The sequence below is a fragment of the Chironomus tepperi genome, unplaced genomic scaffold (assembly GCF_022539635.2).
Source record: "Chironomus tepperi strain 1889 unplaced genomic scaffold, CSIRO-AGI_Ctep_v1 contig_99, whole genome shotgun sequence".
Taxonomy (NCBI): Eukaryota; Metazoa; Arthropoda; class Insecta; order Diptera; family Chironomidae; genus Chironomus; species Chironomus tepperi.
In genome coordinates this window covers 37,208-63,909 of record NW_027226221.1, presented here as the reverse complement: position 1 = coordinate 63,909, position 26,702 = coordinate 37,208, and the positions used below count along the sequence as shown (strand labels likewise).

The 26,702-nt window shown below is 33.3% G+C and overlaps 1 protein-coding gene across 1 annotated transcript; it reads right to left on the bottom strand.

The window, feature by feature from the left end:
• Positions 1-855: 855 nt before the first annotated feature.
• LOC139087087 (xaa-Pro aminopeptidase ApepP) lies at positions 856-25,458 on the bottom strand. Its single transcript, XM_070635780.1, has 9 exons — positions 25,262-25,458; positions 6,214-6,305; positions 5,925-6,131; positions 5,088-5,213; positions 4,562-5,034; positions 3,162-3,429; positions 2,622-3,069; positions 1,542-1,768; positions 856-1,393 (listed from the first exon to the last, which is right to left on the bottom strand). Exons 1-9 carry the CDS (start codon positions 25,302-25,304, stop codon positions 1,163-1,165), a joined length of 2,115 nt encoding a protein of 704 aa, XP_070491881.1. The 5' UTR covers positions 25,305-25,458; the 3' UTR covers positions 856-1,162.
• Positions 25,459-26,702: the final 1,244 nt, after the last annotated feature.

Genomic DNA, 26,702 nt, shown 5'->3' with positions numbered 1-26,702 from the left:
CTTTCTAATCTAAATTTAAAGTTAAGTAAGAGTTTTTTTTTTCATTCTACATATCTTCTTTTTTTTGGAAAATTTTCTAAGGGATTACATTTATGATGATGAGAATGGCTATAATTTATTAAGATTCTTTTAGTCTAATTTTTTTGTGTTTTTGTGACTTGATGCTTTGGTAACAGAAAGTTGCATTTTGTGAGGAAATTTGAGGAAAAAGTCATTCTCGTCCACAAATGACGTGTAGCAGAAAATGATCAAGGTATGCTTCATAACTTTCCAGATCGACACATGATGAAAAGTTGACACCAAGACGACAAAGCAGAAGTATATTTGGAATCAAGTGACAACCACTTGACATAAATAACTAAATTTCCCAATTGGCTGCCACTTGGTTCTAAAGATGATGCCTCCTCGTAGCCTTGGTGACAACATTTCCATATGCTTCAATTGAATTTCCATCTCATTTTTACTAAACGCCTAATTAGTCTTCATTATACCTCTAATGTCATTGAATCATTGGACATTGGAATCTCTGACTTCCATTTTTCTACAAAGTGAAGCCAAATGTCCTCAAGGTTTTTAAAGAACCTACAAATCCCGTTTTAAATATCCATTGGATGTGCTTAAAGATTCTAATGAATGTATATGTCGCGAACAGACAAAGATCTCACAAAATTGAGCATGCTTAATTATATTGATTGAGAATATTCAAGAGTATGTTCATTTAGGTGAGTACGGTCATCATCTTTTAGGGTATATCGCTCAAAAATTAAGTATTAGTGTGTATGCATCTGACTAGGCACTTCAAGTCCATCCAAAACATACTTGAGAACGGAAAAGAGCATTCCAAAGCCGATTGAAGATCTAGATTCAAAATTGTGACTTAAGATTTTCCTCTACAAACATTTAGCTGCTATATATTAGTTCTGACTTTTGAACTGCATCTTTAACAAAACAGTCCCCTATCTTAATGACTCCTCAAACATCAAAGCAACTGTGTACGTAAAATAAGAACTGTTCAAATTTTGTATAAAAAGGTAACTAAATTTCATTTACAATACATGCATCCGCAATTGACTGAATACATTAGAAAGCGAAAGGTTCTTGAACAGCATCAATTTATTAACAATTAAAAGTTTTTTAATTCTAAAAGAAGTGAAATTGTTTCTTAATAGATGTAAGATTTTAATCTCAGGATTAGTGTAAGTATTATAAGATAATTGAGATTAAATTGTAATCTATGAGAACTACTCTTGCGATATTCATCTTCCGTGAGATATTCTCGAATGTGTTCAGTGTGATTCATTAGCCAGTAAAATGCTGGCATTTTAAATTGACGTTTAAGTTCATCGCCAACAACCTCACGAATTCTAGCGTTGTATTGATTGAGCCATTTTTTCTAATAGACACAAAAGAGAATAAGAATATCAAATAGTCACAATTTTATTTTGTGGAACCAAAATCCCGAGTAACACAAGTGAAGAAGATCCCTATTTGGTCTCCACAAAGAGGCCATCTTCATTTGCGTCATTCGGGACTCAACTTACTTCATTAAGACTCAAAATCGTTTTGTCAATCAATTTAGTCTCAAATGGCACTAACGATACTACACGAATTTCCAAAAATCCCTTCCGATCCGAATTAACAACCTCAAATACATTTTTAAGTCGAATACCAAATTCATTGGGTTTGTAATAACCAGGTGCAACCGTGAAGAAATATCCATCTTTGAGTGAATATTTATTCTTTGTTGTGTATGAAATGTAGATCGGAGCTGTAAAAAAGAAGAAGAAATCGAGTGTGAAAAATGAAATCTTTCGAAAGAATCATCATAAAAAAGAGAAATATTCATGAGATTTAATTCAATTATCTAATAAAATTAATGAAAGCATGTGAATAGCATTCATGTAAAGTGACTGACTGAATATTGGGCAATCAATAAATTTATCGACATTATTGTCATATTATTTTCTCAGAGAGGGATTCTTGGGTGTTGAACATTTGTTGAATGTTGATACGGATAGACAAGAAATTTAATCAATTTAATTGGATGTCACAATAAATGTTGATGTTTATGGGTTGTAAAGAATTTGTTGTTGTGGGATTTCAAATTAATTTTTAGCATAATCTGATTAATTAAATATTTTGTGACGTGTACAAATGGAAACTCATTTATTTAAGTATAATAGTTCAGTTACTAATGGAAATTGAAATTTAATCATTAGATCTAATATTGATTGTTAGATCTGTGGGGACAAGTTACTCGATTAAGGCTGAAATCACCCGAAAAATCAACCAAATAATTAAAATCAGTTGAAAATATGTTAACTGTCATTTAATATTCAAATTATATTTCTAAACTACAATAAATTGTTTTCCCCTTTTTAAGTTGTTAGACCCCTTTTAAAGTTGTCAATCCCCTTCATGTAAACATTTAGTCTGATTTAGAATTTCAAAGAATAAACATCACATTTATCAAATCCGTAAGGGAGTTCCTCTTATTATACTTATCAATATAAGCATTGTGTCCATCAAATTCCCCGAAATCCATCTCTGATAAAAAGTCACACTGTCTATAAATCTCAAAAACATCTAGAACAATAGAATTTGATTTTTTCACAACTCACATTCTTCAGCACTTAAATACGATCCAATTCCATAGCCCGATAAATGTGGGTAATCTTGCTTTGCCGTCCACAATGGCTCCCTTATCAAAGCGTCAATTTCTGATGGTTTCAAATCTTCAGGAAATGCCAGCATAGAAAGTCTAATCATTCCCATTAGAACATTTGTATAGGCTCGTTTATGTTCAGCAGTTGGCACACCAAGATGAATAGTTCGAGCTATTGATGTTGTGCCGTCAAGATATTGACCACCAGAATCAATCAATAATAAATTTGTATTTGTAATTTCAGCATCTGAATAGTTTGTTGGATAATAATATTCTTTGGCAGCATTCTTTCCAAAAGCAATAATTGTTTTGAATGACAATCCACGATTTAAATTTTGTTCATGTCTTGGCCTATCAATCTGTTGTGCAAGTAAAGATTCCGTCCATTGATCACCGTGCATATACTAGACATGATACGAATAATAAAATGTACAATTCAATTGAGTTAATAAAGTTAAAAAAATATGAAAATTCAATTAGCATAATAGAGACATACTCGTTCCTCTAAATAACTTAATGTATCGCATAACGCCACAGCATCACGTATATTCGCATGTCTCATGCCCTCTCTCTCCACATTATTCTTTTGTGCACGCATGTAAACAATCGGTGAGGTGCGTTCATGTATAATTTCCCGGTTCACTGATGAATAAATAGCCTCCGAGACCCCCAAATCGAAATTGTTCATTGATGGCATTAGAATACGTTTCCAACTCGTTGAGAATGTTCGTAAATCCTTCCAAATATCATTATAATGTTTGATTCTATGTCCATAAATTAAAAAAAATAAAGTTTTCATCCATTATTGTTTAGTTTTTGTTTTGAGGGTGCGAAAATTAAAATTTATGGATTGCCCAATAATAGCAGGGATATAAATGTGCAAAAATTATTTGTGTAGGAAGAGATGAAAATATTTAATTGAGATGGGTTTACTTTTCAAAGAGGGGATAAATTTTCCATTTTAAACTGAAGTCATGCAAGTGCACCATTACTTCATAGTTAGGAATGGAGAATTTTCATTAATGAATAATAATAGATCCAAACAAGCCATAAATTTTTTAAGTATCAAGCACAATTTTTTAATTGATTATCATCTGTGATTCATAAAATTTTTTCAATTAATTTAAATTGTTACGAAAATTGTCGAAACTTTAAATCATTTTATGCTCCCCCCCTTTAAATATTTTTATAGCTTCCATCCCGAGCGGCACAATATGGCGAAAGGCATTATTCCCCTAACAGACAAAGAGCATACTCTGAGTATACTCATTAATGTAAGCATGCTCTTTGTATGTTAAGGCTCATCATAAAGATGGACCGAAATCCAGTGTCACAATCCAGTGAAGGCAATTTTGCGTCTTACTGTGAATACTGCGGTGCAGTAATGCCCTAGCAAACATGGTGCGCTGTTCGGGTATGCTTTGGACATCTTTTATGACTAATGTAAATTTATGTCTCTTAAATAGATCATTAAAGACAGTGGTGAACAACTTATGTTTTGGTGCACATGCCAAAAGGCATGAATCTTTTTCATGTGGAGGCATGAATCGAGGCTAACCACCAATGTGTGCCTCGAATATAAAATGTTGCCCACCACTGTTATAAATAGATCATTTTTGACGTACTTAAATATCCGATTTTTGTAACTACTATACTCTAATCATAGACATCAAAACCATAATAAGCATAATCAAACCCTAATTTTCAATGTCAATCATTGTCTCTCGCTTAAATTGCTAAAGCATGAATGAATCATTAAAAAATTTTCCTGAAAAATTTCCCTCAAGCGAGAAATGAAAATTTTACATTTAAAAACAAGGGGAGACATGATACATATAAAAGCAATAATGATGATTATCCATTACACAATGAGCAAACATGTATTCCGACACTCACATTACACATTTCTGCTTAAAGCATGAATTCGTTTTGTTATCAAAATTCATCATTAATTCCGCTTCAATTGACACTTTTGTGCGATTCGTGTAAAGAACAATTTCCCGATGTGTCACAATTAGATACGCTTTAAAAACAGGAACATAACGGAAGTCACCGCCTCTAAGGTTCAGCAAATATGCAATTTCAGTAAGTGATGTGACAATCATTGCATCGAATCGATGCGCTCTCAATATATCACGTAATGCTTCGGTCTTGTTATGCCATGATAAACCTGAAAATGTTGAATTTTGTGTTCTGATTTTGTAATCGCGTGGTGATGTAACGCTCGATTCTCCAATTATATCAATCAAATTCTTTACTTTCGACAAGCTTAAGAATTCACGATTTAAGTCTCGTTCCCATTCAAACCATAATTGATGTGGAATTGTCTTTGGATCAGCACCAACAAAGGAATTTTCAGGTAGTTGCTTCTGCAGAAATAATCATTTTAATTAAGGTTCATTAAAAATTTGAGTTATTTTACCCCAAGCCACATTCCAATCGTTGGATCATCCGAAATATCAAATATTTTCCATTCACAGTCCAACTCACGATCGGCAAGCTCGAAATATTTTGATTCAGTCCATAAACCAGCTGATTTTGATGTTATCTAAAAATATAAAATCAGTCAGAAATTTTAGATCATTGAAAAGCGTGTGAGAGTGCCATTAATAAGACTTTTTGATTCTTCTTTCCTTCATGTATTATGACGACATAAAATTGCCAGACATTTTCTTCTTTTAGGTATGTGTGTTATTCTGCTTTAGCGCACTTTTTATAAGTTCTTTGGTTTATTTATGGTCTGTTTGGGTATTTAAATACTATATATTTGCATTTTTACTGTAAATCATACTATGAATCATCTACCTAGACGTATGAAGTAATGTTGTTGACTATATCTAAGGGGTAACTTCAGTACAAACTGTATATGCCAATACTGGCTTTAAAAAATGATTTATAATAAGAAGAGTCCACCCAGAATAGCACAAATCGGATAATAAATTGAATATCCGACACCAGGTCAGCATGACTCTAACTTATCACCGAATTTCGTTTAAATCCGACACCATGCCGAGCTAATGCCGGATTTAAGCCAATGTCGCCATCAAAAAAGAGTCACGTCAACCTAGCCCCGAATTATCGATCGATTAACTGACATATGACATTCAGGCACGACCCTTATACCATGCGCTCATGTCATATACACAAAAAGACACAAGAAGATGTTCAAAGCTTGCGTCAACATCAACACACGATGATGACACAAATTCTTTTTAAATACTCTGATTTATAAGCATTAAAATCCAATTTATCAACATACCGCAGCATAAGCAATTGGCCCGGTAAATCCTGATATATATTTAAGTCTTCCTTCGGCATCGTCGTCGAGATGATTGTGATGTTCATCATATGTTGTCACAATATATGCATCAATTTCATGGGACTGTGATGATCTGACACGCATTTCATTCCTTAATACCTCAATTCGATTTCGTCTTTCAGCCACTTCCTTTTCATTTTGGAATTTCTGTAAAAGAATTTGGGAAACATTTTATCACGTGTGCATGCATGAAGATGAAAGGAATTAAGGTCAATGTTATATTTTCTACCTGTATTGCATTTCTGTTTTCACATTTAAATCTATTTATACCATGAATACTGCCGGCAAAAGTAACATTTACGATGACTAAGCACAGACATGCTATAAATAAAATAGGAAAAGAAAATTGGTCATTCTAAAAATTCTTTGTTAATTTTCATTCCCTTAAAACCTCCCATAAAAATATAAATCAATGTAAATTCCATGACCAAATAAATGGACTCCATAAATTGCCATATTAATGAATCTCTTTTTAAAGGTCAGCGACCATTTCTTCTGTTACAATAAATTGAAATTTGTCAATGAATGAGATTTTCGAGATAATTGGATGGCCTCTTAGTCGGGTCCTTCATTATACGGGTGCCTCAAACGGAAATAAATCTTGATTGAATTAGTTCATGATTTAGTAAAAAAATAAATTTTTACAGATATGATGAGTCATTAGAGTTGTAGAAAGGTCTTGTGAGATAAATAATTGCGACAACTGAAGATTAGGTAAATGTTTTTCTGAGTCATGCCTTAATAACTGACTGTTTTTCAGTTATCTGTGAGTTTTTTGATGGAACTGATAGAAACTTATCAAGGGATTTAGGTACCCTGTACAGAATTTTATCATTAAGAGTTATATTCAATCCCCGTCCCTTCTGCTACATCACTGTTCCCTGCTTATTACTGTCTTCTGCCGTATCATTGCCCTTCCGCTACATTTATCCCTGCTCCATCATTTCCCCCTTGCTTCATCTTTGTCTCCTGTTTTTTTTTGTCCCCTTCTACTTCACTGCCCCTTGCTTCATCACTACCCCCATGTACATCACTGCCCCTGCCACATCACTGCCCCCTGATACATTATTGCCTCTTGTTACATCACTGCCCTCTGCTAAATCACTACCCCTTGCTACATCACTACCTTCTGCTTCATCACTGCCCCCTTCTTAGTCACTGCCCCTTGCTTTATCACTGCCCCCTTGCGTCATTGCCTCCATCTTGCATCATTAATGCCCTGTACTATATCACTGTCCCTTGTTACATCATTGCCCCCTGTTTCATAAATGTCCACTGCTAAATCATTGCCCCCTGTCTCATCGCTGCCCCCTGTTACATTACTACTATCCCATACTCCATCACTTCCCTTTGCTACATGACTATGGATACAAAGATTGTTTATCACAAAATTCCAAAATATTCAAAACAAACCCACAGTCTTAAAATTCGATATTTGAAGAAGATAATTGCAATAACATTTGTAACATATGTAGGCAGATCTGAAGATTCAAAAATTCTAATTCAAATGCTTTAATTAGTCAAAATGAGTTCCATTAGCATTTCTCTGCAAAATTACACCAACAATCTTACAAAAGATAGACATCAAAAGACTGTGACATTCAATTATTTCAAGCGACATGAAGATATACAATCTAAAGAAATTTTAAAATGCAATTTTTAGCTTTGAGAGACCTTGAAAAAGTATAAAAAATAGACATCCTTTATGAATCATCACGTTTGAAAGTAAAATGTCTTGTTCCTTAAAAAAAGTAAATAAATACCCAAGGAAATTATTGACTGTAATAAACTATTATTGCACTAATATATACACTAATGTACACTAATAACGTGTGAATGCATAGTAAACAGAAATAAGAAGGAATAGACGTTACAAGACAACAAGGAAAGTTAAATATTTTACGTGCATACATTAATGTTTCCTTCTTTTTTTGTTTTTCTTTACATTTCTCTCTTAATTGTATGTTTTATTTTTATGATCGTTGTTATCTATTCGAGGGAGGAATGCATTCTTTTAGTTACTTTCTTAACAGACATAGATAGTCAAATATTTTTTGAGGAATGTACGAGAAAAATAAATAAAGGATTAATAATGAAGTAGAAAATATGTAAATTAAAGATAAGATTTACTCGTGCATGAAATAAACTAAACAAAACTCTCGGATGAATCGATTCTTCTTGTCTGGCTTGATGGAATTGTTTTAAGCTAAATTATCTAATATTTAAATTTCATATTCAAATCACCTTCCAAGTCTGAAATGTTTATTTTAACTGCAAAATGAACAAGAAGCTTGCAAACATTTAAATTATTACGAACGTAATAAGACCAAGGCATATCACCACATGAGATTCTTTAAAGAAGCGTTTCTCAAAATATGATATGCGACACGATTTTAGATGCATCGCGAATAGTTTGACGATCCACTGATCTGTGGTATATGAGCCGAGTGGACTCTAGCGTATCGATCCATATAAAGGTGAATCAATCAGTGCTAGAGTAAGACTTCTGTGGTCGAGTAGTTAGGCAACAGACCGGATATCTAAATCACTCTTATAAAAGGACATGGGTTCGATTCCTACCAGAAACTGATCTCAAAACGTCAATATGGCAAAAAAAAACATTATGCCTCAATATCCAGATATTGGGTAAAATCCGGACAGAAGTTATCTGAATAAACGCTCTAAAATAATTATTTGAGTCAGTTCCTCAATTTTGAAAATTTCAAAATTTAACGATTATGAACTCAATTTAAACTGAGTCTAGGTTTGACCGTTAAGGTCAAGTAAATTTCTTTCGTTAACTAACAAAATCTAATCACGGCGAATCCTCTCGAATATTACAAGTCGGATAATCGATCGGATATCCGGCACCAGACAGGTATGACTCTGGCATGATGCCCCAAACAGGCATGACTCTGGCATGGTGTCAGATTTAAACTGAATTCGACACTTAGTCAGAGTTAGAGTCAATACCAGCTTATGGCCTAATTCTTGATTGATTAACCGATTTGTGCTACTTGGCCATAATAAATGCATTAATTTCACCAACTGTAAACGACCCCTCAATGTTTATAGTAAATGAAATGGTCTACAAATTGTTTATAACTAAAACAACAGTCAATTTTTGCAAAAAAAAAGCACTTCCTTGGTATCTAAAAATACATCGAAAATGAGAATTAAAATATCAATTAATGTACTTTAAAGTGAGTCATTCGCTGTGTACACAATATTGAATGTTTACAAGTGTACATTATAAAATTTTACCTCGAACTTGAACGAAAAGAATCTGATTTTGTACATGTTTTCTTTCTACATCTCGGTATTTTAAGATTGAACAACTTGCTACATTCAATGCTCACGTTTTTCTCACATTTACAGAAACTGAAAATTGTTTTAAAATTAAGATCTAAACGATTGATTTGTACCGCATTGTAATCATCCCTTCTTTTGTGTATTCATCTCATTTGCAGTGCACAAAATTCATTCAAAAATAGTAACTTGATCTTTCCCTAGAATGAAAATGTAGAATATATTTTTTATAGAAGTATGTCAAGACTTCATTGTGTTTTAAACGTGCTTATTCAGTTACTGCCTCCATCTATATTTTTTCTATATTTGCTGTTCAAATACTTTTTTCGTGCTGTTCTGCATTCAATTTGAGTTTCAGTTTTCAGATTTTTTTTTTTCGTATCAATGATCACTGAGAATATTTCACCAGAAGCTATAAAAATTCATTTATTATACATTATTCAGACAAACATGTCCAATCGATTCCATTTGAATATTGTACATATTTGAGAATGGAAAGTGAAAACCCGTGGAAAAAATCACATTTCATGCATTTAGATTTTTATAAGCATGTGTTTCATAGCCGATTTGTATCAATTTCATAAATGATTTAAGTGGAAATGAGTGGGATCGTTTGTAGATTACGTCCAATTTTGAATAACGACAGTAAGTCTTGGCACTATTCTGATTAACACAAATAGGTTAATCAATCGAAAATTTCGCCAAAAGCCGTCGTGATTCTGACATGGTGCTAGACTCGGTTTAAATCCAGTACCAACCCACAGTCACGCTCCTAGAGCTCACACTGCATTAAGACTACTTTATCTTTTCCTCAGAGTAACGTTACCCTAATTCAGGATTTAGGATCGCTTATCCGACTTGTGCTATCGACCGATTATCCGACGTATTGCGGCGATGCAGCACATATCATAAATTGTTGATGTTCCTACATTTTATGATCGACCCCAAAAGACGTAAATGAATAATAATTGTTGTTTTAGCATCGCTGTTGATTGCATAATGAAAACAAATGTCAATTAATCATGATTTTAGACTGAAAGAGAGCATTTCTCTGTACGTTATGACTTAATAGATTCTAATCAGCTTCCATTATGTTTCACTTCATTGATTACGTAATGATCGCTGATATTGAAACATCGATATAATTCATGGTTTTTAACCTTAAATAATGTTGATGCAATAACTGCAAATTTTCGGTCCAGAGTTCGCAATCTGCTGTCTTTGGGTACTTTCTAACTTCTACCAGCAGTGTCTATGACATCCGTCCGTTGACTATTGACACCTACTAACATCAGTAGTCATACTATTCGACGCATTTTGCTTATCGCCGTCGACCAACTCTTTTTGGATCTACAAGCTAGACTGTTTTGATAGTCACAGTCAGGGTCAGTCTTTGGATGACAGCTCAGCTGATCACAAGCCAAAAATGCCACTAAAGCAGTAATTCAAATAGAACCATAACTTATATTCCTTATTCAGATGTAAAACCATTTAATTTAATGCTAACTTTATCAAGCTATACTCATCTTGACCTACTCCAGTAAAAGAAAGAGTCAATAACAAATCTGAGTGACATATCATTGTTAGTTTTGAGTAAATATTTACTCTAGCAACCGACGACACTTCAGAAGTGTGAATTGAAAAGCATCATGTGCAAAAACAACATTATTGGCATCGTCTAGCTAATTTTCCTTTCAGCAATGATCGTTAATTTGTCAAAAGTCTCGGACTTCTTCTTGAAAATTTTACTCTTATTTGATATTAATGACAGTCAATTTTTTCATCACTTGTGTGTGGCAATGAGTAATGTACATGACTTGATTTCATAAACATAATCATCATCTTTTTTGAACTTGATGACAAGTGAGAAGATGTGAATTTATCATTTTCAATTGAAAATACTTCTAAAAACTGAATGTTTATGTTTGAGATGGAATTACAGGCACTTATGATGTGTGAAAGATGCTCTTGTGTATTACATCAAAATCAAAATTTTTTTGATGATATTTTGAAACTTAATGATTGAAATAATCAAATGGATATGCTCTTATGATAGTTTTGGGCAACAGTGAAATTGAATATGTTTTTGAGTAGCACTTGAGGAGTATGTATCCCGAACAGCTCACGCATGTTCTCTGGGGTACCAACATGTTGCCGTATTAACGATAAGATGCAATGTTTCCCTGACGACACCAGGATGGCTGATTCCGAACCATCTTTATGCGAGCATCTTTATCTAAAAGCAGTTCGGTGCATAATGCTGTTCGTGTACATCTATAACTGAACAACTTAGTCTCTAGAGCACTGCCAAGTCACCGTGTTGACGGCAAATTGTCATAATTTTGAATATGTGTAATCAGAGTTCATCAAAGCTTATTTGAACTTGTTTTATCAGCGGCAAATTCAAATTCAAATTTCAGGAACCTGATCAAAGCCCTTATAATTACTACTAAACTACTATCAATGACTATCAAGCTATCGATAGAGATAGCATTGCACTTGATATTGGAAATTGGCAGTCGGATGCCAGTAATGGAACCAACTTAAGGCGCCATCCGAGAAAGGCCATGGATGATAATTGATATTTACGGACAGCAAAGTATGACTGACTATCATGGACATTATCACTAAGTAACAAGATAATTGGACAAAATGATGGTCAAAAAGTATCTAAAATGTTGTAAAACTGTTTCCCGGTTCCGATATTTATCTTTTCATCCCAAAAATATTTTAACATTTAATTGCTTGTCATTTTTGGTCATTAAAATGTTCTGATTCCTCGTCTACAAAAATGATTTAATTTTATTAAAGCAGGAAAAGTATTATTGGGTTACAGAACGATCATTTTGACATTAATGGTTCTTAAATGAATTCGAAATTCCCGTTGCAGAAATATTTCATAATGTTAAGTCACACATTTTCTCTTTTAACTTTGTAGGAAAGATACCTTTAATAATATTTATTTAATTCTTTACATGTTCTAGCATAAAACTTTATGTGGACTATAAAATTCCTCCTCACTTGGCTCATCCCATTCTTAATAAAGTGATATAAAAAAAATCTATAAAATAAAATACATTGTGCATCAAAAAGTTAAAGTTTAATCCGCCAAACATTTCATTTCTCGTGTCAACAGTTTATTGCTGTATTTAATGCACTGCATTTCTGTGTAAAATACGAGTGATTTATGTCTGTGATATCAACCTACTTTAACTAGAATAATGAGGAGCAATAATCTGGTGTGAAAGATTAACAACATTATAAAAATGACTATTTTTCCAATTATAGTCACTGCCAAGTTGGTGTCTCTGAAATTTTATAGTCTGTCGTCCAATGATTTTCGCGAAATTGTAACTCGGTCAATATTTATAAGTGTCATTTATGTAAAGACTGTACTCGATTAAAGATGGTGCAACATGACCGACAGGGTACCAGAATGACTTGACTCTGTAATGAACGTTACTGGAATTGCTTTATCTTATTTTCGGATTTGGCACCACTTAAATTAGCGAGGTTTTAAAGACCCCTAAAAATTGTAATTAAAGATGAAGAAAAGTTAATTTTTATGTTTTTCATGCAGTGGTGAAAACAAAACCAAAAATCTGGACAATTTTTGAAAAAAACTAACTTAAAGCTTTAGTTTAGCTTTTTCGATTAAATGATTGCGCAACACATCTTGATTTAAATGAAGCAACCAAGCTAAAAATCATGAAAAACTAAAAATTTTAAAAGTTTTGATGTTTTTCAAGATGGCAGATTTTTTCCTGGATTCAAAACAACGTCCGCATAACTGTATATAGTTCATGGCAAAAAAATCTAAAATTTAATGCAGTTTTTGTCGGTTTTAAGCCTCGATCGTAACTGCACATTACGGTTCTTGTTCACCACGATAGTTTTTAGCAGCAAACAGGTTGTCCACCACTGATTTAATATCTATTTTCGTACCAATTCGCCATCATTTCCCAACCTCCAATTCCTACCAATTTACCAAATTATTTTCATTTTCTTTCCTCTGTCTAATTATTTTACATCTTAGATCGTTCTGTTATTGATCACTTCCCACCATTATTTCCCTTCTCTTCCTTTAATATCAAAAAAAGATTTCGCATTAAATTTCCTCTATTTATTTTTCTTGCCTCTAATTGAAAGCATTGGTCAAATAAAGTAAAATTACAGCCTCAAAGAAATTTTAATGGGATTGACCTACATCAATGTAAATACGCAAACGGAAGATTCAATGTAAACAAAAAGATTTTAATATAATTAAATAGTTTGATTACATGCGTAGGGTCACGTACTATAATTAAGTGCTTATTAAGCATAAAATAATGTTATCGAAATGATTTTAAAACTATTCAATTTCCTTACCTAACATCCGAAAATCTGGATTTAAGTTTTGTTTAATTACATAAATGTTTCAACAATTGTAGGAAATAATAATTTTTGGTACTGTTTACGTTGAATCTTCTGTTTTGACTGTATCTGTAGTGTAATTGTAATTAGGAACTCCTTACGGATTGCAAATAATAGCTGTAATGTTTATTCTTTGGAGTTTAAAAACAGACTGAATATTGCAAAAGAGGGGCTTCCAACTAAGAAATCTACTAATTGTATTAAGAAACAAAATTTAAATTTCAAACGACCGTTAATATATTCTCAACATTTTATAATGTGTAAGCGATAGGAATCGTTAATTAGCTCCATAGATCAGCTCAATAGATCATTTCCAGCATCTGAGATGAAATTTGTCATCATCCATTTATTTACAAATATCCAATAGAATGAAAAATCAACTTCCAATTTCAAATGCCAATTATGTGTATTGAAACAATTTGCGGTAGTGTCATATTTCCAAAAGTCATTCAACAATCAATCAATCATCTGTGATCGAGACATTTTGCAAAAAGAAATGAATGTTTGCAAACTTTATATGAGATGACATAACGTAACTTTTGTTCGACATAGAAAGACAATGAACTGTATAATAGAATGGAACTCAATATTTTATATGTTTGCTCTTGACGTAGAACAAGATTCTTATTCAATACCTAAGCACATAATAGATTTTTAGGTAATTGCACCTTTTGGAAATGCTTATTGTTTCCTGTACAATCATTAAATCTTCATTTAACCAAAAAGAGATGGATTCAACAAGAAGACGTGTCTAAAAAAACTCGTGCTGTGTCTTTGAATCAAAAATGCAGCCTGCTCGAAAACATCTGTTCAAACAGAAACAATAATCATGTTTTGCAGGAGCAATTCTAAAACTATAAAGTCTCGATCGAAGGTCAAATTATGTGTAGAAATGAAGTTTATCAATTAAACAATAGAATGATCTATTTTGTGGGTGATATCCAGTTACTTTTATGTAGATCAATATTGACCTCGAACTTGCGATCATATACATTTACAGTCATGTCTGTTTCTGATCTATAACTTTTTTATTAGCAATGTTGTGTTTCTGTAGAGCAAACAACTTAAATACGACTGTAAATTTCTAATTAAGACAGTCACAATAAAACAATTTATACAGCATAGAATGAATGATGGACTCACGTTTCTCCTTGAAATTTAATTAAAATTCTCTCAAGATTTTTAAACTATTTGATTTCTTAGTTATGTACGTGAGAGACAGTTGTGTCAACGCTCATAGAATTTTGATTATTTTCGTGACAATGTAATATTTATCTAGTCTTACTGCCATCAGATCTACGCATGATACATCATAATACTTTATCGATTAATTGGCTTGCATAATCAATTTTGTTCTAGATATAAAATAATTGTCAATCAAGAGCAATCGTTGACATTTCATAAAACTATTTGACATGATCTATTCTTTCAGTCATCGACTGCAACTTTTTCTATTGGAACTTACAATGAGACAACAATATAACTTTGAAATTGCTCATTTGAATGATATTCTATTTTGATGCGAAATGACAAGTCAAATGATGTGGAAGCTAGTTAATTTTAAAACCAAATGGATCGAAAAATTCGCAAGTTTAAATTCAATTGAATTAATGGGAATATAATAAGAATAGATTTGAAGAAATTTTAAATTTAGAAAATATTTAAAGAGTTTGAAGAAGGAATTGCGGAAATTAATTTTGAGATTTTTGAGCATTTCTGGAGTTCAATCTTTCTATTTGCTTTCGAGTTAAACTTAACGGTTCTTAAGTACTTGAAGTCTTTACGTCCGAATTTCATATTCCAAGCAGAAAATGCGATGTACTGAACATTGATTGTCGTAAATATGGGTCAAAATCAACCGTTATGGAGCCATTGGGACAATATTACATGTTATCGTTAAAACAAAGTCGTAGCGGTTCCCAAGTGATCGAGTTGCAGATCCTTTTCGGATACGAACGAGCTGCAATCGACTTTTCCAGACAAAATTCGAGTCGACTTTAAGTTTGGTCATTTAATATAACTAGAAGATCTTACAAGAAATTGACATCCATATGAGATCAAAACGGAATCTTTTGAATTTGGAACTTAGTGTGGCTTCTAAATGTCTACCATCCTTAATTGACAGTCACCATACTGACTAAATTGAGCATGGTCATGAGTTACTTATGTCAATATAATTGACCATGCTCAGCTTTGTGTACAAACTCTTGCTACTTGTCTGTTGAGCATATGAAACCTTGTGTCGTTCTGGTGAATCTAAGATCCTTAACTTAGCCTAGTAACGCAAAAACCAAAAAATTATTTCATTATCACTGTTTTTGCTTGATTAATTTTTGCTTTAATGATCTTGATCTTGATTTTAATTTTAATTGATATTGGAATAAATTTAGAATTAATAACTTGATTCAATGACTTTTATGATGATTCTGCTATAGATCCAAGATGCTTCAAAGAGAATATCATTCAAATTTGATTTTTTATTTTTCTGGGAGATAAAGCAGCATGTGTCTAAAGTCAAAAATAATAATCAGAGATTTGCAGAGGGATCGTACGCATATTATGTAACGAGAAATAGTCAAAAAGTCATGACTTCCATCCCTCGCAACAAGATCTCCTTTAGACGTTTTCATTTTTTGAGGTTAAATCTTAAGCTCCCCTTCTAAGATTGTGCTACCTAATAGATGAATTCCCCCAGTCAAATTCACGTAATTTTGCAAAAATGTATTATTGATATTGATGGGAAAAAGTCATGCCAAAAACTCAAAAAGAAGATTGAAATTTCAAGATTCATAAATTTTTTGTCATTAAAAATCGTTTCAATTTAAAGCTTCAACCAATAATCGTACATCAAAATAATTTTACATCCCATTAAGCTAAAATGATTTAATTCTCTATGAAAAACTCATCAAAATCGGTAAATACTTTTGAGAGTCGGCGAATCCAATGATTTACGAGGTCTAATAAAAATAGAACAAAATCTACACGTGATATGAAGTTATTTACTCTTTTTTGTGAATTGATATGGCTGTAAGCTTGATTAATTTTTACATGAATTTTAGAGGAATTCAGTATCAAGCAGCCCAGCATGATTGTCTTTGTAATGAATTAGTTGTTGAAAAAATGTTTAACAAACTAACTGAAATTAACTTCTTTTAATTAGTAAACGTGATAAAAATCACATTAATCATGGAGATTGAGTAGGTGAACCAAAACTTGGCAGCACAGATGTCACAATTTCGATGCTAATGATGACGATTAACATTTTGTGAGTTTTCGAGTATTTGTCATTTTTGAGGTAAGTAAGTGTGTAAGTTTTAAAGGGTCCTTGAAATGTTTTTGTATTTTTTGAGCATGTATGCTCTGTTTTTTCTGATTTTGTAAACAACATTAAATTCTGGGGCAGACTTCCTAAGGTTCTGATGGGCATGATCATTGATATCGTAAAATGCTCATTGAGCAAATGCTTGTTTGTTAGGCTATCTACAATGGAAATGCCTTGAAGTCCAGACTCCATTGAAAGCACATCCACAATGGATTTCTGACAATTTGGTCTATGGTCTAAGGTAGGTATGCCTAAATCTTTGATAAATATCAGCATACTCCTCATAATTACCTAATTAATACAGAGTTACCTAGCAGACAATGAGCATATGCCTAAATAAGCATGCTCATAAATATATCAATCAATACAATTGAGCATGATTCAATTTTGTGATATGTGCTCCTTGTTGTTCCGGTAATTTAAGAAAGTAGACTCCAAACATGAGAAAGAAGCATAAAACTCTCCTACGATCAGTTTTGCGGAAACTCCAAAGAATCTCCATAAGCACAAATCGGTTAATCGATCACAAATCCAGCTCCAGATTGGCGTAACTCATTTTCCGAGTAGACAAGTTGATGACAAGTTCTAACGTATTTTCGTCCACTCGAATTGGTGCCGAATTTGATACTCAATGCTAGAGTACCGCCGACCTAGTACCAGATATTAAATCAACCAGCCAACGTGTGTTATTCGGGTCTATTCCTTAACTCCATGTGCGGCACTGATTCATATTTTATTGTCATAACAATATTAAATTTTACAACTTTTTCTACATTATTTTATTGACCGGCTGGAATCTTTTAGTGACCGACTAATTGAAAATCAAATTTTTTATCAATAATGAAATGGAAATGACCACTGACAGCATAAACCAATAAAGATTATAAGGGCATAAAACTGGATTTCTTTGTTATTTGAAGTAACTTGAAATGATCAATAAAAACGGAATCGTCATCATTTCCTCAAAAAATTTTTTGATAATTTTATTACAAATTTTTATTGCTGTTTCTTGATCAGAACCAGAGATATCCACATGAAGACATATATCACAAAAGTCAATGGACTACAAAAATTTTTGTGTGCCATAAAATCTGTCCACTTCTTAATAATTTACATGGAAAGTCTTTAAAAATCATTTCTAGAGAAAATTTTGTGTCTGCCTGAATGAACACGCAATATCGACTATACGACATCCAAAATTCTGTGAATATTCTCTATTTGATGAAAAAAAAATCATTTTTATTTAGAATTTTAAATGCCGTGGCGCACCTATTTTGTCCACATGTGACATATTCACGTTTCTTTTTTTATACAGCACTTAAATGAGTTCAACTCGAGCATTTATTTGAAGATCAATGACAATACACTGTGACAATTTAAAATCTAGCATTCAATTTATGATCAGTTTTGTAAACTCAATAAATTTTATCAATGCCTTAATGTAGGCAAGGGAGAGAGAGAAAAATTATGAGAATCAAGATCACAATGAAGGAGGAAATGAGACTTTGAACTTGAAATCAGCTGTGGAACTTAATTCAAGTAAAAAATTATAGAGGAATTTGATGCTGATTTAAGAGATGAGTTCTGTCTCGAAATTTTCAATGGAAAGTTACTTAAACCTAAATTAGAGGCAGATATTTCTAGTATTAGGTACTGAATAACCACATGACTGAAACAGTGTCCCAAAGAATACGCATAATGATCGCTAGGGCATCGATAAGTCACTGTATTGACGGTCAAGATGGGAAGAATCAAGATTGACTCTGACGACATCATAACGGTACAAACTACTGGATATGGTTTCAATTTCTTGTATTTTGTTTCTTTTTACGACGAAAAGAGTGGTTCGAAGTTATTGTACCAATTTTGCTGCTCTTTGTTGAGTTTAAATAGTTTCATACACCTATTGTATATTTACTAAAGTGGTGTGTATAAGGGAAATCATACCATCGTATACTGAACCATATCCAGTTGTCACTAGTTACTATAAGTTTTTGAAATCTAGTCACATATATTATCTGAAAGATTCAATAATGCTTTTTTGGAGAAAATTTTTATATTGAACCACCGAACCCAGCCCTAACTTGAGACCCTAATTTGACTCTGACCTGAGATCAGATCTCATCAAATCTAGACTAATCCTAGAGTTATACTGGGCTGGGGCCGCATTTTCTGCCATTTCAACATAGTATGTCTTCCGAGACCTAAGCCTCAGGATATTTTGAAGGAAATTATCGAATATGGCCTTACATGTCTTACAAGTCCTTTAAGCATTAAGTCAAATAGAATGTATGAAATACTTGGATTCTGTGCCATATTTGCTTAACTTTCAGGCTTAACATTGCACTTTAGCCGATTTCTCAGCCGATCGGCTAAAAACCGGCTAAACAATCTGTTAATGCCGAATTTAAGGCAAACAACACAGTATGTTTTCCTTCGGGGACTCATGTTTTACAAGTCCTTTCAGCATTGAATACCGCTTGTGATACCGTAGCGTTTAATTTTCCGCATTTTGCCGCTCGGAATACCTTAAGTAGTGGCAAAAATCAAACCCCAGAATCAACTTCCAATTTATCTGAACATTTGTTCATGAAAAATGAGCTCCAAATTACGTAAAGATGAAACAAATTACCCAGCCCATAAATACAGTCATTCAGTCACAGTTTTTCTCAAGCCAATAAATTTCATATTTTTTTCCTTCCTCTCTCTCTTAATAGTAGCGAGCTAGAACGAGCATTTAAATTCTCTTTTATACTCTATTTTTGAGGGTTTTCTATTATGCAATTTGCATAAATTAAGGCACTTTATAGGCACTTATATGTGTATAAATATGAGCATTCAAATTAAATGCCACAAAAGTAATGTTACTGATATGGAAATTCACGTGAATAAAATATATACAGCTATACGAGAAATAGATAGAGACGATGGTATTGCCAATTATCCCACCTCTCTGTATATTTCAGACATAATTTTCATCACACAGTAGAAAAAAATAACCAAAATAAATTCTGTTTCTGTTATTTGTTCACTAAAAATAATCTGTCGTGCGAACGTTTTGGCATCAAATGCTCACATCTTTTTCTGTACGACTGACTGAATAAAATTCTTTTTTTTCGCGCCAAAATTGAATCTTTAGAGGCTTTTTAGCTTTTTGGATAAATTTATCCGATCAGCGCATATTAATATGTTACCGTCATGGTGACTTACTACTACTACCACTGGAACGATGCTCCAACTTGGTAAAGAGCCTAAGTTATTACAAAAGGCCTTCCATCCGATTCTATTGCTGTTATGGCGACTTGGTGGCTGTGTACTTAAAACCAAGTTGCATCCACCAGCTAATTCAGTTGCTTCCGAACATTAGCTGTTTCTTGGTTCCAAGTATACTGTGCCTCCTCGTCGCCATCACGACAGCATTTAAATCTATGCCGATCGGGTCACACAGCTCAAAATCACCAAAATTATGTGCTGAAAATTATCATATTTTAGTCTTGTTTTAATCAACACATTTGAGTATCTTCTTCTGCTTATTGCCTGCTTATTGCGTCGAAAAAAATACTTTGTGACATTTTTTGAGGTGATTTGATAAGCTAAATGATGCGGGAAATATGAAACCGTAAATTCAGCTTAGCTGTTAAGTGAGGCAGTATGGGATTGAGTTATTTAGAAAGTAGATTTTTGGAATTCCACATGTCCTACACATAAATGTGTTTGATTTTGTTAAATGATGCAGAATTTTTGAGGTTATTTTGTATTGGACTGTCCATATGTCCCTAAGATTTGGAGGTAAATATCCAGATCAGTGGTGAGCAATCTTTTGTTTTTTCGGCACATTAGTCTCAGCCTTTACTGAATTTGCATACACTGCATAGGCTCATGGCATTTCCAGCCATTTCGACAGCACACTGGTGTAGCCCACCACTGATCTTGATCAATTTCCCGAGCGACAATTTCCGAATGATGGATCAATAGCACCGAACTATCTGCATGTTGCTGTCAGAGCAACTTTCGCATCTTAACGATTAAAACGACGACGCATCAGTGCCTTAGTGAGCAAGTTGTGCTGTTCGGGTTCAATCCGTTCTAATTTAAATGACGTAAATTGAGATATTGACTATAGAAATGGAAAGTTGGCAAATTATAGTCAGCCACAAATAAATAAGCCAAATAATCAAAGCAGAACATGTAAATCCTTGAAATTACAAGTATTTCTGACATGAATCAAGTAAAAATGCACTCGATGCATACGTCATCCTTAATTAATTTAATCGGCGAATCTTTTACTTTATATGGTTTCTGGCATTTTGAACATATTGAATTATTTTATTGAGTTTACACGATTAATCGTCAATTAGCTCAACTAACGATGAGATAATATGCATGAGAATTGTTTTGCATTTTAAGTATATATAGCTGTACAAGGCATAACACTTGTACTATATTATTATCTTAAATGTTTTATTAGAATTAATCATAAGTTGCAGCTTAATTCATCAAAAATGTTAAGCATTTGCATCTTGTTAGGTATTCTTAATAAATGACGTCAAGAATCTGTTTAGGGGTCATTCGAATAAAAGAATTAAAGCTGTGCTGTACATTGTAAGTATCAAAAGGTCATTTCTTACAGACGTAATTGGTGAACGGTTGCTGGATTTGCAAGTCGAAGTTTGACTCCAAAACTGATCAAATGTCAAGCATATACCGCTAAATACAGGACAGATAATCGAGTTTGCAGGAACGAATATGCTAAAGGACAGCCAATAATAATCCGAACTACCTTATGTATAGGAAGGTAGTCATACAGTCAAGGAAGGAATGATAAGGTTTCCAATTAACCATTTCCGAAATCAGCAACATTTATGATCAATTCCTGCTTAAACTCCAGACCCTCAAACTTTCCCATAAAACATCTTATACGTCATAACTAAACGACCACAAAATCAAATTAAGTCATAACAACGATCAATTTGCTTGTTTAATCTAAAAACGATCTGTTTGTGTTCTAGTGGACATACATATGTACAAAATTGGTAGCAATACAAGTTTGTGACATAAAAATTATCAGTCGTATTTGTATTGCCTTTTTAGTGTCCACTCACACAAATTTCTGAATTTAATTTTGATCAAGGCAACTAATTAATGCATTTTTAAGGCACACGGTGACGTTTTTTTGAAGAATAATGCATGAGTTATGAAACTTATTGAAGTAGAATTTGAGGTTTGATTGAACATTTCCAGAGCTGCACAACTGGATTGCTAGGAGACAGCTATGTCGTAGTATTGACGGTTAGACGTGAAGTTGCCCTGACAGCATCGCGACTGCTGATTTCGACATATTTTTATTGCGACATATTGTGTCGCTCGGGATGTCTGATTAAGCAATAAGCCCGAGCAGCATACTACCGAAAATGGATCAAAATCAGCCGTCACGGTGCCGTCAAGTCAACTTTGTGTCTTACTGTCAATATGGCGTCTGGATGACTACATTGAGGTTTCCATGCGAAGACAAAGTGATCATCGGGTCAATTACTTCCAAACTAGATCTAAATGTCATAACAAGAACACTTTGTATCACTTGCTAATTACTTCCAGAACCTATAATTTTAATTTTCATGTGATTTTGAAGCTGTATCTGATTAGCATTAATTTAACTGCAAATTTATTTCTAGTCTACAATGTGTAAATGTTCATCCATATATCTGTCATTGATGCTGTATCTCCACGCTTAGCTAATAAATTAAATTAAATTGAATTTTCGTGAATGAAAAATTCTTTAAATCCGTGAATGTTTCGAGAAGGTGGACATGTCAAATCTAGTGTGGATGGAATGTTCAATGCATTCTACACCTGTTTGGCCGTCCAAACCTTCAGTCATAATATTGTGCTTTTTCTAGATAACTCGTGTTACGATCTCATCCCACGCAAATGACTAACTGATGCTATTTTTGCAATGTGAAGATTTTCATCTGTTTTCACTTTTATTCTCACATCTGATTCACAAGTGACGTTGAAAATGTGAGAAAGAAGATGAAGGCATGGATGATCAATGTCAAACGCTTGCCACAAATTTCTCGTCATAAATTCATTACACCATATCGGTTACAATTATGTGCGGTGAATCGCACTCTAATGTCAAATTCAATTTTAATAAGTATAGCACTGCTGCTCATTGAGCTTTTATGGTTGTAAATTGTTTTTAAATTATGCATTAATATTTAGAATTGAAGCTGTTTATAGTTAGAATCATTGACATTCTTATCAGAGCGACATGACACCTGAACAACACAACGTATTTCGATAAAGCAACACTACGTCGCTGCAACAGTGTGTCGCTGCAACACTAAACGATGTTGCCCTGACAGTAACATGACGGCTAATTTTGACTATTTTTATAGCGCATTGTGCCATCGGGACATTCACAAGGACACCAGTGTGGTCTGCTCAATCTCAAAATGACAACAAAATGCCTTATAAGCTACCTAACAGCTGTTTTTGACTTTATTTTTATTGCAAAAATTGTGATTTGTCACAACATGCAGCACGGGTTAATTCTTTTTAATTGTCATATCAAACAACTTGTTTGTTTTGAGTGAAACAACAATAAAAAATCTTGCGTTAATTTTAGATCATTGATAATCAAGATATTTTCTTCGTCAAACGGTGGATTTAACTTTATTGCTTTTGATATCACATCACAGTTATTTTAAAAATTTCATTCAGAAAATGAGTAGGAAATTTTGTGACTGATGAGGGATTAGAGGTTGATTAGTGATTGATCCGAACAGCACAGCGTGTTTGCTAGGGAACCGACACGTTGCTGTATATATTTTAAGGTGCAAAACCTTAACAGACAAACCTAAAAATGGTCTTTTTGTCTGTTAGGGAATGCTGTCATGACGGAAATTGACTTGACGGTATTTAAGAAATGAGAACTCGTTGCACACCGAAGAACTCCTGGAAGGAAGCTGTCGATAGAGTCAGCATTGCATTTGATATTGGCAATTGGCAGGCGGAAGCCGGCGAAAGAACCAGTTTTAGACATAATCTGAAGGAGGCCATGGATCACAGTTGATCTGTACGGCCATCGAAATAAGTAAGAAAGTAATTTAAGAAATGAAGATTGGAAAAAAATTAATTTCTAACCCGAACAGTACACCGTATTTGCTAGGACCACAATGTCACCGTATTAAACCACGACACGTAAAACAATAAATTTTTATGGCGAAAAATGCTCACCAAATTGTGCCTCGGGTAAATTAAATAAAAATTGATTTTTATGACAGCTTTCAACTACTGAACGAAGAGATTCTGGGTAAGTTCGAAATTCTAAAGAATAATTCACAAATGACTTTTTTAAAACTGATCTAAGCGGCATAACACAGTCATCAAGCAGATGTCAAAATAACTGAAAGGTACCTTAACGGCACTGAGTCAAATGCAGCGAAAAAGTGGCAATCGTCAAGTTGGTTAAGAAGTCAGGCACCTAGTCGACTGATTTTGACTGAACTCAGAGCTCGAGTTCGACTCAGATTTTGTATGGGAAAGTTGGCTTGGATCGACTCGACTCTACATAAAATTCAAGTCGACTTCGAGCTCAGACTGAATCTATATACAACAAATTATACTTAGAAATGTATGTCTGCATCGGGATCTATCCAAATATTCAGTTTATTTTAATTCTGATTTTATATAATCAATGAATTAGCCACAGAAAATTTGCACAGAATTTCACTTGATGGCGAAATATTTCACTTATTTATAAGAAGAACCGTAAATTGGAATTTATAAATAAAGGATACTTATTTATAAGAAAAAAAGGTTCGTCCAGAATTGTAGGTCATGGAGGATCTATAAGATACAGCCAAAAATGTTAATCCTGTGCACCTAAAATACAGGAAATGCAGGCCTGCATCTCATCGCTGAATATTATTAATAAATCTTAATCACAGCATCTTAATCATCTCAATTCATTAAGAACTTCCAAAGAATTTGCCATAAAAAAAAATACTTTTTAATTCATCTCCAGATGACTAACATTTTTTTGTGAACAGAAGAAATGAAATTCATTAATTTCAAAGTCCGAATACTTGAGTCAGCTGAATTTTGATCTCCACAACTTTTTTCAGATTTTTCAAGTGCTTAACGCTACCCAATGAGTTTTCATAATCATAAATTATTATAAAAAAATGAATGAAAAATCTCATAACGTAGATGCGAGTTAATTTGTTACCTGTAACAAGGAAGGAGTGTAGGAATGACTGAAAATTCATCATGAATATTTTCACTTCACACTCTATAAACTGTTCCTTCAAATCCCACACAGGAAATTGATATCTTATGGAAAAAATTCACTGATTCTTTTTATATTCACTAATGTCATTCACATAAACATATCACGGCACGTAAATCATCATCAGTTCCTTTAACAAGATACCCAAAATTTTCATCCAATTTGTTTAATTATTTTAAAATGTCACAAAATATATACTTTTCATCTATTTTAATATCATATCTTAATTCTCACACACAGCCAGCACAACGAGCAGCCACGCGAACTTTTCAGTCTGTTCATCCGTTCTTCTCGAGATTAAACTAATGAATGAAAAACTGAGAAGAAAAAAAAACTTGAAACTCAAGTCGAAAATCTTTGCTCAATTTTTCTTTTCAGAGCTTTTTGTGCTGCTTGAGAAAATGATGTGAGAATTTGTGTCTTAGCATCTCAATAAGCACTGAATGAATTTGCAAAAAAATGTTTACTTTTGCCATGTTCCATTGAGCGTCCACACACAGTTGAAATGAGAAAATTTTTATCGGAGTAGCTTAACATGTTTGAAAATGAGACGTTGATGGCTATTGATTGATTGGCATAAGCAATTTATACTAACCATCTAACGAGGTATTTCTTACACATATATGTACATGTAGTCTATGAATATCCTACTTAAACATTTAAAAGGATGGAAATAAAAGTAATTTGCATTTAAATAGAAAATGTTTCTTGGAATCGAGTTGAAATGGCAAATATATTGACATTTTGCTGATGTATTATGGATTTATTCTTAAATTGGAAATCCTAAAATCGGGAGGGTAAATAAGGTTGCTCCAATTTTTTAATTGTCCTCAACATTAGAACTCCTGAAGTTGCTTTCTTTGTACATGTTGAGTTCAGAAATAGGTCGATTGTAAGCCATACCATTCCTAGCCTGAATGTAGGGCTGCCACCCTTCAGATAAGATGCTTGGGCTTCCCCAATTCCTCATTAGAACTCTCTTTAAAGGTTATATATATTCTTTGATTAATTGTCATAAATGATGTTTTGCTATTTTCCAACTCTGAACAGTTGCACGACCCATAACCAGTGGTGAGCAACCTTTTATTTTTTGCAGCACAACTTGGTGCTAAGCTCTGATCAAAACCACACACGGCTTGCGATCTATGGTATTTCCAAAGTTTTTGGCAACTCAAAAGTGACCCGAGGCACACATGTTGTCCACAACTGGCCCAGAAAATATCAATGCAATGTATCTAGGCACAATTTGCGTGTCGCGAATATAGTATCCGAATTCGTGTGACTAGAAACAACGAAAAAATACTCGAATCCGACTAGACTTTCTTTAAGATCAAGCCTTCTTTAGATCGCATCAAGGCATTGACACTGAATTTAATTGTAA